The 14,655-nt window shown below is 37.8% G+C and overlaps 1 protein-coding gene across 1 annotated transcript in view; it reads right to left on the bottom strand.

Moving 5' to 3' along the window:
- The window catches only part of DLGAP1 (DLG associated protein 1), a 142,897-nt gene extending 129,589 nt beyond the window's left edge, over positions 1-13,308 (bottom strand). Inside the window, exon 1 of the mRNA XM_021388150.1 lies at positions 12,287-13,308. Coding sequence (XP_021243825.1) covers positions 12,287-13,240 — 954 coding nt within the window. The 5' untranslated portion in view covers positions 13,241-13,308. The remainder of the gene's footprint in view (positions 1-12,286) is intronic.

Below are 14,655 nucleotides of genomic sequence, written 5' to 3'. Positions count from 1 at the left end.
AGTCTTCAAGAATGTAAGTTCCAGAAGGCAGGAATATATGTCCAGTCAAATTTTCTTATTGAACAAATGTATACAGAGTTCTGCTTTTTTAGGAAGTAATTGAATAAATACACTTAAGATCATTTAAAATATTCTCCTTGTAAAGGGAAGACTCTGAAGATTCTAAGTCTACAGACTGAGAGTACAAAGTATTTTCAGAACCTACTGGAGGAAAAGGGTTGAATGAGCCCTCATAAATTTCCTTTCCAACTAAAAGACACATGCAGTGTTTTAATTCTGTGACTTTTGAGTTTATGTTTAGACCTCAGATCTGGAAAGCTGATGATGCCCTTTTTTGGTCTGCACGTCTTTGCAACGTGCAGATGAATACAGTACTTGGTAGTGTTTCTGATTTTTGACATACAAGAGTATGGAACATTTTGCACGCCTCCTCTAGCACTGATTCTTGCATTGGTTCTAGGCCTACAGCATCGGCCAAAGAAACTTCATTCTGTATTTGTAACAGCCCCCATATACACCGGCAGGAACCTACAGCTCCTGCTTGTCAGCCTTGGCTTTTCAAGTCACTCATACAAGAAATAAGATAACAGAGAAAAACCAAGCTTTGCTGACATTTTGATGAAATGATTGGCCTTCAGTCAAAACTTGAAGTCCAATCACTTTTCAGGAAGACATTTCATGGCCAAGTAAGAGCATGCAGAGAATCCATGACTTCTCAGAGGACATGTACTTCTATCTGTTTAATATTTTATTCATTATGCTTTAGTTAAAGATTTGTGCCTTTTCTCATTAAAAGAAATTTGTGAATCAGTCTTTAATGCAGCAAATAAAATATGTTAGCATGACATTAGGGTTGGTATCCTTAACTGAGCAAAAGCCAGAGGAAATAAAGTTACAGTGCTTACACAGCACCCATAACTCAGGCAAGGTGAACACTTGTAGTTGTATTACATTACAGACAACCAAATAAATTTAGTGCTGTAGTTTATAGCTGCAGTACTGATGAGATACAGCTGCTGTGGGCACGATAACTCTGAAACTCCTGTTTTGTTATCAATAATCCCATAGAAAAGTACATTACTTTTCATCCCAAAGCTTCTCAAAAAGGATTTAGATACAACAGGCCATGTTTTGAAAGCTGGTTGCAATGAATTTGCCACAAAAATTTACACATGTACACACTGCAGATAGTCAGAAGTGCCCTGTGATGAGCTTTAAAGCCCCAAGCTGCACAAATTGTATGAGATGATCAGGAGGAAGTCTCCAGCTTGAGCTCTGCTTGCTCAGGGAAGTAGGGCAGTTTATAAATAACAGCACACTATCATTTCAGTAGCTCTTCTGCCTTTTAAACACTCTAGCTGGAGAAAAAAGCCTGAGCTGTCCACACAGAGAGCAGGGACAAAGCAGTCTCAGGCAGTGCCACGAATGCACAGTCTGTTTTGTATACTAATGCAAGTTACTTGCATATGCAAGAAAAAAAAGAAAGTTATACAAATGCAACTCAAATTCCACTACCACATTATGGTTTTAGGGGTAAATCTTGTATGGGCGAAAGAGGAAAAGGTAGCTATAATGAGGAAAAGGACCCAGTTAGAGAACAGCCTAAAATATCAACCCAGATATGCTTCTCATTTCAGTTTTTACATTGAGGAAGTCAGAGTGTTCGCACAAACTACCTTACTTGCCTAGGGAAAAGTGCAGTAGAACACAGTAATGGAAATTTGATTCCAAAGGTGATGGGGGTGAGGGGTCCGCGAGGTCATTTAAACAGTTTAGCCAGTGTCACTGCAGATAAGAGGATATTTAAGGTTCAGCATTTTTCATTTGTTTTCTTTTTCCCCTGATAAAGTTTCAGCATGTAAAGGAATAGTAGGAAAAGAAATGTGGACCCAACTTCTCTTTTATTTCAGTTTCACAAGAGTTGCAAACCCAGATTTCAGAAGATGAAGTAGAAGGAAACAGTGAGACACAGCGTACCTATATGAGAGCACTCGCAATGTAAAGAAATGCAAGTTTTAGAAGTAGTTGATCTTTGCTTGGACAATTAACAGTTACAATGCTTAGTATGGAAGGATCTTAGAGCACTGCGTATTTCTCTGGTAGGACAAACAACCCTTAAAGCTCACTATTTCCTATTAGAGTTATTTCTCTGTTTAGAAAATAGAGACATAAAATAATGCCAATCTTTTTATACTTCTGTGTCTACAGACAAATACCTTGAGCAATACTTGCTAAAAGAACTGACCTGATTTTCAGAGCTGCTTTCTCTGGTGGCTAATATGAATAGCTGTAGCAGCTTATAGTAGACAATGCAATTTATTGTCAACAGTAAGATGTTTGCATTATGGGAAAGAAGAAAAACATAAAACCCTCTTTAAAATACTAATTAAGAAAATAAAATTGATCATATTATTTTATCACTTATATATGCTACTAAACATACTGTAGCACATTTCCTTCTGCTGAGCTAGAAAAACACTGGGAGAATTACCTATGTCAGCCTCCAACTCCTTTTCATTTTTTCACTCAGGACATCTGCACAGATTTTTCCCACAGGCACTTACTTCGTTTGAATGGCCACTATTATATCTTGCAAGGTCACACGCTATGCTGCATGCAAGTGCATGTGCACAGTAACAGCTGCCTCAGAGGATTAATGGCATTAAGATTGACACACCTGAGATAAAGCTGTTTCATGCTTTTAAGAAAATTCTGTTATCCAATTACCTTGGCAATCTCTTTTTTTTTTTTTCAGTATCAGAATATCAAGCAGAAACATCACTTCTATGATTGTTTCTACTCTTATGAAAAAGGGGGAAGAACTAAACTCAGATCTAACAATGAACATCATTGTTTTTATTTAAATAGAACAATTATTATTCACACTACTGAAGTAAAAGAGATCCTGGAAGTGTTTCATTCTGATCTTCAAGATCATACACAGATATTTCTTTACAAATCTAAAAATCATGTGTGCACTGTAATTATACAAAAAAGCCCAGTGAAACAGAAAACCAGTATTATTTGAAATACACACAAAATATACAGCAATAGCCACTGAGCCAGGCAACCTACTGACATTTATGACATCAGTTCTCCAACAGACACTTAGAAATAAAATATTTGTTACAAATATGAAAACTGGGTTTGACTGTATACTCTTTTGATTCAATGACAGATAAATTTCATAAACAGAAAAGAGTTTGCAGATAACATGACGCCACCAACCAATATCTTACCTGGATTCAGCTTCATTCAGTGTATTGGTTATCTATCCTCCCATTTAACTAAATTTATGGTCCTCTGGAAGTAGTCACACTTTGTCATTAGCCAGGCTAGATTGAAAAATCAACTCTGCCCCAGCTGAAATCACCGGCCAATTCCTTTAAGCTTTTTATTTTTATTTTTTTTTCTTTCCCTAATAGCTAATCTAAGTCCCTGAATAAAGAAACTAAGCGAATAGGAATACTGGCCCCACCATTTTCAGACATTCATTGCAGAATGAATTTGAATTCATTCAATAAGAATTCATTGCTCGCACTTTGTGGTACATGAAATAAACCTAGCATGAAAGGACAAAGACAGAGAAAACATTTTTTCTTCAAGCTGTAAAGAACAAGAATTAGAATATCTAGTTTCCTTTTTTTTTTTTTTTTTCCCCCAGAATTGTTATTAGCTTACCTTATTGGATGAAATAGCAAATAGACTGTCTCTATAGCAAATTAAGTTCATTATTGATTTGTAGTTTGATTTGGTTTATTGCAGCTGAAAGCATTAAAGCTTCTCCGTGTGCTTTGCCAAAGCAATGGGGATGACTACAGAAGTAAACACAAGAACTGGAAGGGAGTGGCTAACCATCACTCACAGCAGTAGACTTGTAACTTTAGCTTTCTATTAGTATGCAAATACTTAATGAAATGAAATCACACGACTGAAGAACAATGCTTAATGACTGCTCAGTGCAGATTTTCAAACTCATGCAATTTGGTTTTCTTAGCTGTTATTATGCCTCTTCTGTGCCTTGTTATGGAAGTTTCAATTGCCATCTTCCTCTTACTAAGCCTATTCCTAGCACTCATAAATATTGAATTAATCAGACCAGTAAAGGTAAGCACCATTTTAGTCTATCAATGTGTGTGCATTAAAAATAACTGAAGTACACAAAATATAAAGGAAGTCTTGCAAGCTTTAAAGAACACTAGGTGTTTAGCAAGTTTCAAGACTTTCCAAAAAGGAAGACAGGAAGGTTGCTTCCATTTAGGATAAATTTAATATTTTCAGTATCTGCTGCAACTCCTGATTTAGTTTGTATGATTTCAGTGGTAGAGTTCTATTATAAATTCATTTAATTTAGTTTTATATGAAAAGTATTAATGGCCTGTCTTTGATAGAACATTACTTCCTCAGTACTGAGTGCTCACAATTTGCATCAAACCTCGATGAACTGCAATCTTAGTTCCTTTAATGTTAATTTGAAAAGTCAGTATGAATCCTCATAGAAAAACTTCTCCGACTGTTTTTACAGTTTATAATTTTCATTCATCAAAAGCTTTCTTTATTACTAGCTCGATAATCTGATTCACAGCCTGTCTTATAAAAAGAAATGTGTCTCCTCCACAAAACAACCACAACTGGACTCCAAAATTAATTTTCTCCTTCTGTTTTACTTGTAAAAATCCAACCAAGAGTAAAGAGAGCCACTTGGACACATTGACCACAGCCAAAGACTTTCCAAGTTTGCCTCCCTCAAACCTATTCTTCAGAAAGAAGGCCAAACAGCAGCTATAGCCTCTATTATCTAAAGGAAACTGAAGCTCATACATACTGAGTCTAGGCTCCGAATTAAAACTACTTCAGTGATACTCATATTGTTTCATCTTTTTCAAAACCCCTGAAGCTTCCAGCTGCCCTTTCAGTGCAGTTGGCTATAATGAGATATTGGTCCTCTCCCAAGGACAGCAGGAACCTGCAGAATGACTGCTAACATTAATTCCAGTCCTTGAAAGGATGCTTTCCATGACTGGCAATAGAGAAATGTTCTTTCACCACTACACACATTCTTTGGGATGAATCAGCTCTCTTTCCAATCACTTCAGCACCTGCATACACTGACTAGCTTGCATCAGAAAAAAACTGAAACGTCATTTTACCTTTCTTTTGTAACGTATGATTACAAGCTCACTTGTAATCATATCACCTGGCAAGAAATTGGCTCATGGATGGGATTAAGCATGTAGCTGAATCTGAACCCTTGGAAGAGAAACAGATGTGATGGAGAGAGTATTCTGAGAGAAAAAGCCCTGCTGCTGATTCTGTTGCTTGACTAGAATTGGATCATCTCTGATGCTTTGTTAATGTAATGCTCTCACAGCAACAATTGTAAGTAATGCAGTTAACCTACCATCACCAGCTGACTACACGCTTCTGTCCTGTCTCATATTAGTATACAGTGGCCAGACTTCACTGAAACTTCCACAGTGTTTTATTTTGGATTACTGCAATGAAATATATCTGGGTAAGAAGCTGTTGGTCAGCTCTAGGGAAATTTTACTGGTTTCAGGTCATAATAATACATCTTCTCACTAACACCGAACTGTCACCTCTGCTCTACAACACCATCTCAGTAGATATTGAATGAAGGTCATGGTCTTGGCTCCCATCTGCTGGGAAGTGAATTGGTAGAGTCCAAGATATCTAGAAGATTTCTCCCCAAAAAATCATCAACAGGTTGAGGTTATGTCATTAAAGCAAAATTAGACAGAAACTTATTTGCATGAAATACTCAGCAACAATTTAAAGATTATCTCTGGATGCCCTGAGCTATTAAAGCTGTCACACTGTCTTATATGCACTGCATATTATTTAGCCTTTGGTAAGAGAAATATGTATCTCTCAGAAGTCACTGTGGTAGGACAAGGGGAAATGGTTTCAAACTAAAAGAGGGGAGATTTAGTTGGATATAAGGAAGAAGTTTTTACAGTCAGGGTGGTGAGGCACTGGAACAGGTTGCCCAGAGGGGTGGTGGGTGCCCTGTCCCAAGAGACACTCACGGTCAGGCTGGATGGGGCTCTGAGCAACCTGATGTAGCTGGAGGTGTCCATGTTCACTGCAGGGGAACTGAACTAGGCGGCCTTTAAGGGTCCCTTCCAACTGAAACAATTCTGTGATTCTATGGTTTTAAGCCATATAATCACCTTTCCCTCTACCCAAACAAGACAGTCCACTGCACAAACTCAGGGTATGTGCATGAAAGTAGAAACAATGTACAACAGATTCATGTTCACGTTGTTTAATTCACTACTAGATAGAAGCTTAGCTGTGCAACAGATACAATGCAGGACACTTGCAGAACAGAACAGAAACCATTGCCAGCTGCTCATAGCTGAAACCACTCTCCTGACATGGTGGCATTCCCCACTCAAGAACTGTGCGACAAATTCCATTCTTGAAAGAAAGAAAGAAACAAAATCAACAACTAGATGTAGAAGAAATATTCCTTATTATTTTGCACTGAATAAGGAAGGCATATCACCACTCAGTGCTTTTTTTCCCACTCACTCTGCAAGTCTCTGCAAGAAATGTTAGGAATTTTGAACTTGGATATAGATTGAAGTGGTCCTCTTTGCTTGACTGGATTTGTCTTGAAAATTTTTGTAAACGTTTTTATTTTCTTTTTATCTTATTTTTTTTTCCTCACAGTAAAACTAATGAAAATAATCAGATAAGAACACTTCAGGTATTTTGTACTACAGGAAGGAGTCAAATATATGACTGAATCAAATCTTATCTATGTTTGTACCATGAGGAACTGAAATCGATGACAAGTGCTCACTTAGCTGAATCCATACCTTTCAAAAATATTTCCGATAATAACATTATATAAAACATAGTGTCACCCAAGTATGTTAATAAATCCTCTATACTGTATGCTAGCAACACAAAAAAGGGACAGAATTGTTTTCTTAAATGAATGAGAAGATAAGGATGCTAACAGAATGAACTGAGAATCATTCTTCAAGTTAATCTGCAAAAAATAACATCAGTGCTAGTATATTCAATATGAAGAAGTTACAGAATGGTGATAAAACCAAGGGATAGAAAATGACAACCTAAGGAACACGGGCAGATAAAATCACAGCTAAATGTGACGTACTGACATTGCGCTCTCTTAGTACTTAGGTGGCCTCCATTACTGCATTACTCAGATGCCAAAGGTCAGTCCAGATTTTAATTAACTCAGTGAGAACACAGCAGTATTTAAGGTGAAATATACAGCAATATCATTCTCTCCATTCTTTCAGCTGACAACTTTTTGGAAAGGTAAATTAATGCACTGCGAGGATGAAGAGGATGGCTGAACATTCTCCTTCAAACATTCTCCTTACTTTTTCTATCAGAATAGCAAAGGCATCTTAGCAACATTTGCAGGTAGGCTAAATAACCAATATGTAGGTTTACTGGGATTATTTTTTATTAATGTATTTTTTAAAAAATAAGCAATTATTTTGCTTTATTTATAACTTCCAAATGCCCCCAAATTCTCTAACTTTATTAATTACTCACGCTAACCATCCCTTAGCACATTTCAAGGGGAAATAAATTAGCTTTGTGTGAACAATACATTTTTTCAGTTTTAATGTAGCTAGTTAGTAATTTGTAAAAAATAACAGACATTTAACAATTTCTGTATGTTTATTATTCTTTTAAGTGGTACATGCCCTAGACTATGTTTTAACATTTGGCATTTTATTTCAAAATTGCTTCTTTAAATTGTTTCACTAGCTTTACTGAGTAAATATGTATTATATGAGTTGAGTGAAATCATTTGAAACTTGCACCTGATATACTTTTTAGATCCAATTGGAAAATTGCAGGGGGAATTATACATGCTTAATTTTTTTTTAATTTATAACAGATTAAAAAACACAGGTCTTCAGATGTATGAAAAATGGAAGACCAACATTAGTGGACATTAAAACACAACTTCCATATATCCACAAGGACATACTGAAAGATTAATTTGAATATGATAGTGGTGATAGAAACACAGACAACACAAATGAAGCAAAAGTAGCGAACAGCTAAAAATGCAAATCGACTTTCACAGATAACAGACCTAATGAACTTCTGTGTCTTAAGGATGAACACTCTGCAGTTTAAACATGCCACATTAACAAATACTACAACAGATCCTGACCCGTATTATCCTGATTTAGGATGAGGTCGTACCATGTATTTGGCCACCCATGGACATAGGCAACAGAAAGAGACTCGGTACGAACACTGACTCCTAAGAAACGATGGAAGTGCCTTTTCTAAGACTAGAAAGCAAGTAACTTTAACTATTTGAGTTTCTGAACACTACAGGATATCCTGCATATTACTGTCAACCTTCCCATAGGAAATCGAGCACTGTACCAACCGGAATCGTCCGCCACCAGATCCAGTCTTTGAAAAACCAGGAAATGCTTATCACATCCAGAAAGTTGGCTTACAGTTTTTATAGTATTTCCCATAGTCTCCCACCAAAGGATTTTGATGCAAATGCAGAGCTCAGATGATGGCACAGTCGTCCCCACCTACCGCACTTCAGCTTTCAGGAGTAAACTTCCTTCCTCAGCCCTGAATATCTGACACAACTGACTTCAGTCTCATCAAATTGGGTCAGAAGAAAACATATGACTGACTCACATTGGGAGAAAACAGGAATAATATGAAAAATGTCATCCTTTTTTATTCTACTTTATCTCTTAACAAATGGACCAAGGACTGAGGGACCAGCAATTAGAGGGCATATTGAATAGCAAAATTATAATTAGAGACAAACTATGCAGTATATTTGATACTCTATTAGCTTCAATAATCATGAATTCATAGTGAAACAAAAGTGTCAAAAATATCTACTAGTGTATTTAGACTCTATTGTTTGCAGAAAATGTTGACTGCTTACATTTCGTCTTCTTTTGCTTAATCTTAATAATTACAAATGAGAAGCTACTAGAAAAGTGGAAGCTGTCCACTGCTTTGTATATTATTATCTCAAGTTAGGGAAACCATTCTGAATAATAATTTGAAGAGAAAAACCAGTTCCTTCTCACCTTCCTTCAAATTAGTCCAACCTGGATCAAATAAAAACACTTTTCCTGAAGTAAAAAGCAGCTCAAATGAAGGATCTCATCTTTTTACCGTACAGCTCCTCATTCTTGAAAGGGGAAATAGAGAGAAGAGAGAAAAAGTATTCCAACACTTAAACACCACCAAGAGGAAAAGTTTGTGTGACCATCTTTAAACCATCCCATGAGCCAATATCCCTCTCTGAGATCACAGAGGCACAGATTGGAGCCAAGCCTCCCTCGGTTGCTCCCTCCCCTCAAACTCGGAGGCTGGACACCGCACTTCAGCAGGAGGCTGGGAGCAAAGCCTGCTGGGGTAAGGGAAGGCTGCGATGCAGGAGGACGCTGCACACGGTCCAAATTCCAAGTTATGAGAAATAAGCCCATCTGTAACATGAACAACTGCCAGCTCCTTTCGCAGAACGGCTTTGTGGAAAATATCACACTAAGTGAGATAATTGTTTGTTATTTCCATGTCTTTACACTGAGAATTCGTCCAGATACTTTTGTGGTAAAAGCTGTTTCAGGCAAAAATGAACCTGATTTTATCTGTGACTTGTGACACAGTTAAAGATACGGGGATTAAGAATTTTTTTTTTTTTGTACTATGAGTTTGAGAAAGCATCACTCCTTCATTGAATCCAGATACTGTCACAAGAACAGTCTGCATGGACAAAATAGGTGCTTCCTTCAAGGATCAGAGTTTATGTCCTGGGAAATAAATGATGGCTTAAATTACAGGTGAGTTGATAAGAGCATGTATTTAACATCTAATGAGTTAAATAAAGCAACAAAAAAGCATTGTTTAATTAAAATCATTATCAGAGTTGTCCAGTACTTCCATGAATTTGCAGCTAAGTAGCTTTTATCTCATTCAGTGCATTCATAATTGTTCTAACAACACAGGACATCAGTCTTTTGGTATGATGATTAGAAAGTCATCCAGAAAATAACAGAAATTCAGAATACTTCTACATCCCACGGACAAAGTGATACTCTACCATTGTTAATATATATTTATATTACAGGACAGCCAAAAGGCCTCAGTTATATTCTGCCCTCCATTGTGATGGGCACTGGAGAAACACAAAAGGAAACAAAGTCCCAGTCTCAGAGGGCTTGCGGCATAAAAAGATGAGTGATGCAGTGAAGGGAAAGGCAATGGGATGAATTCAACAATAAAGACTGACTTTTTACTGTCTATATCTATTCGTTATCTTTTTAAGCTGCCGAGGGAGACGAACAATCCCGACCTACTCCCTTAAATCTACCACGTTCTGTTTGAATATTTCCACTGTTAATCAAAATATGATTAAGATTTTCCTTTTTTTTTTTTTAATGGTTTCAATTCAGTTATATTTCCCTGACTTTTTTAAACAAGCAAAGAATTAGAAAAAATGAAATGAAAAGGAAAACCAAAACAAAAGTATGAGTGAGAACATAATCAGGATAAGAAAGAAAGTGAGAATTCAGTTATCCTAATTTCTGCTCTTGACAACTGTTGGACATCTATTTCATGCAGACAAAGATAATATCCTCTAATTCCACTTCTAGAGTCTATTCCCATCAGTTATACATTGTTCGAAAGTCCCTATGGAGGTGTTCATTTAAAGCTGATGCTGGCACAGTTTTTTGCTCTTTTCTCGCCATCTGGTCACATACTGAGTTGTCAGCTATTTTATCAAAACTGGAGAGGAAGATCGAAGGAGTAAACAAAAACATCAATAAAAGAAATCTCAAGGTCCGAAGTAATCACAACAATCAAGTGTAAAGGAACAATTTCTTTTTCCTTACAGAATTCAGACAAAAGAGACTTAGTGCAGCAAATCTCAGAAGGTTGCAACCTTAGGCTATTCTGAAACCTCTGTCCCACCTCAGTCCATAAGCACAGCTGCAAACATCCTCTGAGTGCTCATATTATCCCCCTGTCCCACGCCCCACTCCCCCAGCAATTAATAGAAAATACACTGATCCACTTCTTTACATTAAAGGTTAGAATCCCAGAGGCTGGCATTTAGAATTATTTTACATGCCATTCATTAATACTTTTTAAGATAATTTTTATAATGTGGATGCTTCAGTCCTACGCTTTCTCTGCATACTGACTTAAACAACAGAATGTGGAAGCTGACATTAAAGCACCCATATGAGAAAAACTCGTTACAGTTTCTATACAAATAGACAACAGTCCCACTACAGTAAAATGAAACCAAATTGTCTTAGCAAACCTCTTTTTTCCTCATGGTCTTCTCTCTTCTCTCTGCAACGTTGCTCCATCGTACACAAACGCTTAGATGTGCCATAAGTGCTTTGCTTAAAGTGCATAAAAGCTATCCACAGCTCTTCTAAGAATGAAACTGTTTTAATATTTTCTGATCCATGTTCCTGCCACAAACATTCACCGGCAGTATGATAGCTCCAAGAGCAGACATCTGATTCTTGACATTTAAAGATACAATACTGGTGAAAAATAGTGACGCTGTATTAACTGCAAACAGCTTGTGAGGGAGTAGGTGATGTACTCCTAAAATGTATAATCAGAACAAGCAATAATTTCAACCTTTTGCTTTTATATTTTTGACTCAAAGCCATGGAAAAGAGGGATAGCCAGATCAACAAATCTGGACACTTTACAATAAGTATTTTATGAGAATTTATTTTCTATTGCAAAAAGGAACACAGGTTTTTCCTGCTGCAGAAAGTATTAAGGTACCTCAAAGTTCCTCAAAAGGGTCTCAAAAGCTTTCATAATAAAACAAGCAGTAAATGGAGGCAAATCCTGAAATTACAGAAATCAAAGGATTTGTATCCTGGTAACATTCAGTTAATTGACATTGTAATGCTAACTACAAGCACTACAACATCACATTCTCTATACCCCTACTGTGACTGCTTTATAAATGCAAAAAGTACAGAAAATGGTCTTATTTTTCCCACATGTAAAAATTACGCCTGTACCAACATGAACTGTTTCTTTGACATACTGAATGCTGACAAAAATAAAATCAAATAAAAAGGAAAAAGAAAAAGATTTATTTTCAGCCGCATTACCCCTCGTTTGGTGATCAGATACCTCTCAGGAAAGCTGAAATATCAGCGCTAATTTCCATCCCCCACAAACACCTGTGACATGGCAGAGCACAGTTAACAGCAATCAGCTCTCCACACTGTACCTGGAGGTACTGACATGACCGTTCCTGCTGACACGTCTCTGCCTTCACCACTGTCTGGTCCATGTTAACTGATGCTTTCTGGTAAACTTCACGGGCTCTGCTCACGGTTAATGTAGATGACCAAGAACTTTTCTTCATTAACTGGGAGTCCAAATTCACAGGCAGGTTAGCACAGGTAGAGCATTTGACATCATTATTGCTTCTGGATGACTTCACAGTATGTTCACTAATAGTGTTATAGGCTTCCATAAAGTATTGGGAAGAAGAACGATCAGGGCATCTTCCCATGGTCATTACCCCACTGGGACCATGATAAATGCAAACATCATTGTCCAGGTTGTCATCTGAACTCCACCATCCTGATGCATTGGATCTGGGCTTACCTTCTGATCGTCTTTCTTTACTCTTGCTGCGCTTCCCATACCTCATCGTTTGTGACTCCTCTGGGCTCGCTTTACTCCCATTGACGCTCCCCTTGGATGGTCCCTCCAGTGAATGGGACTTTGTAAAGAGCTTTTGGACAGAATGAACCAGGTGCCGGATCCTCCCTGGGCTGTCACTGCGGTGCTCCATGGCAGTCCGCTTGTACTGCAGAGTATGGTAGCCATCCCGATTCAGAGGCAGCTGCCTCTCAAACTGGTCCAAAAGGTTGGCAGGAATGCGATTAGTCTTGTTGGCAGTTCCGTGGGGAACCAGAGCACACTCATCCTTGAGTTCGTGGTGGGAGTTGTAGTGTCTCCGAGGAAATGTGCTGCTGGCAATCTGATCATTGTAGGGCACCATGCACTCTGCCTGAAAAGAGTTCCTTTGAGTGTAGTAAGGGTGGTCTGCAGGATGGGGGTCCACCGGGTTTAACAAATATGGCTTCCTGTCTGAGTGATGTGGCAGGCTGTCACACGGAGGGTCACAGCTAACCCCGTGATGATGACTACGGCTGCTAGATAAACCCTTCATCGCTGATGTAATGCAAGTCCCAAAGTCATCTAATATGTATGGCTACACAGCAGGCAGATCTCAGGAAAAGGCCTAAAAGAATGAGATACAACAGAAGCCATGAGATATTCAAGCTACAAGAGTAAACAGCTCATGTACTTTTAGCCTTCATTGTTTTTAGTTACGAAAATAACTGGAACAAACATTCTCTGATTCTTTTTTATCACTTTTTATACTACTTTTTTTCCATGCCAGTAGTGATATGGGATACCTGAGTAACGTACAGGCAAAATGACCTTATTTCACCAGCTAGAAAACAGATGCAAGCACGTTTTCTGAAATGAAACTTACCACTGCTCACTCCATGGCAAGATAAGTATCACTGTCTATACTCTATAACCGTTTGGATGTGGTGCTCAGGGAAATGATTTAGCGGTGGGTTGTTAGAGTAGTATGGTTAGGCTGCGGTTGGACTTGATGATTTTGAAGGTCTTTTCCAACCTGAGCAATTCTATGATTCTATGAAAACATCAGTCCTGAAAACATTCATGGACAGGAACCTCCTAGGAGGCCTTAATTGCTCATCTGCTTGTTTTCATGACCAGATAAATGCATTAAGAGAGATCACCTCCTTAATGAAGTGTTTTGTGTTTACTTTGGGCTAAATACAGAGCGTAAGTGTAACTACTGGGAAATATTCTTCTGGCTTCAGTGCATATCTATTCTTAAATCAAGAGAAGTTTTACTTTATGTCCATGTGGCCTGCCTGGACTGTAAATATTTAGAGACATTATCAACATACTATTTCTGCAATACCTTTTCAAATTCATTATAAAATAATTAAACATTTCTCTATCCATCAAAATGAAGCCACACTATCTGTTTACTTTTGGGTTAATTTGTTGTATCTACTACTTACTTACTCCTATTTGTAAAAATACAACCTTACTCTTACAATGCATCGCTTGAGTGTATTTATTTTCCATAACTTTTCAGAGAACTAAGCAGTATTTAAATACCCCCACTCTCTCTACCAGCAGGAGAATTAGTACAGACAACACACGTACATTGCTTTAACAGTGTAAGGGATTTCAGCGCTCAATACCCACTTGCAGTTATTTGTCCCTGAAGTGAGTCACAGTGTTATAGACTATTGATTACAAGGTGAAAATGCAAAACTTCATCACAAGTGATACAATAACCAATCAGTTTGAAGTCAGATGTCCTCATTTCAGCTCAACCACTAGCAAAAGGCTGGACAGAACTGCTACTGCAACCTCTGAGCTACTAATGTATAAATTACGGGGTTTCAGATGTGGCAAAACACTCTTGTGGTGCCATCTCAGCTCTTGATGGGCTGAAGGGAGACTTTAGAGGATGCCCTATTATACTACATGCAACTGGAGTGTGAGTTACTCAGCTGCTTTATTCCCTTC

The sequence above is a fragment of the Numida meleagris genome, chromosome 2 (assembly GCF_002078875.1).
Source record: "Numida meleagris isolate 19003 breed g44 Domestic line chromosome 2, NumMel1.0, whole genome shotgun sequence".
NCBI lineage: Eukaryota > Metazoa > Chordata > Aves > Galliformes > Numididae > Numida > Numida meleagris.
The sequence above is the reverse complement of the archived record's forward strand: the minus strand, read 5'-3'. Positions and strand labels throughout refer to the sequence as shown.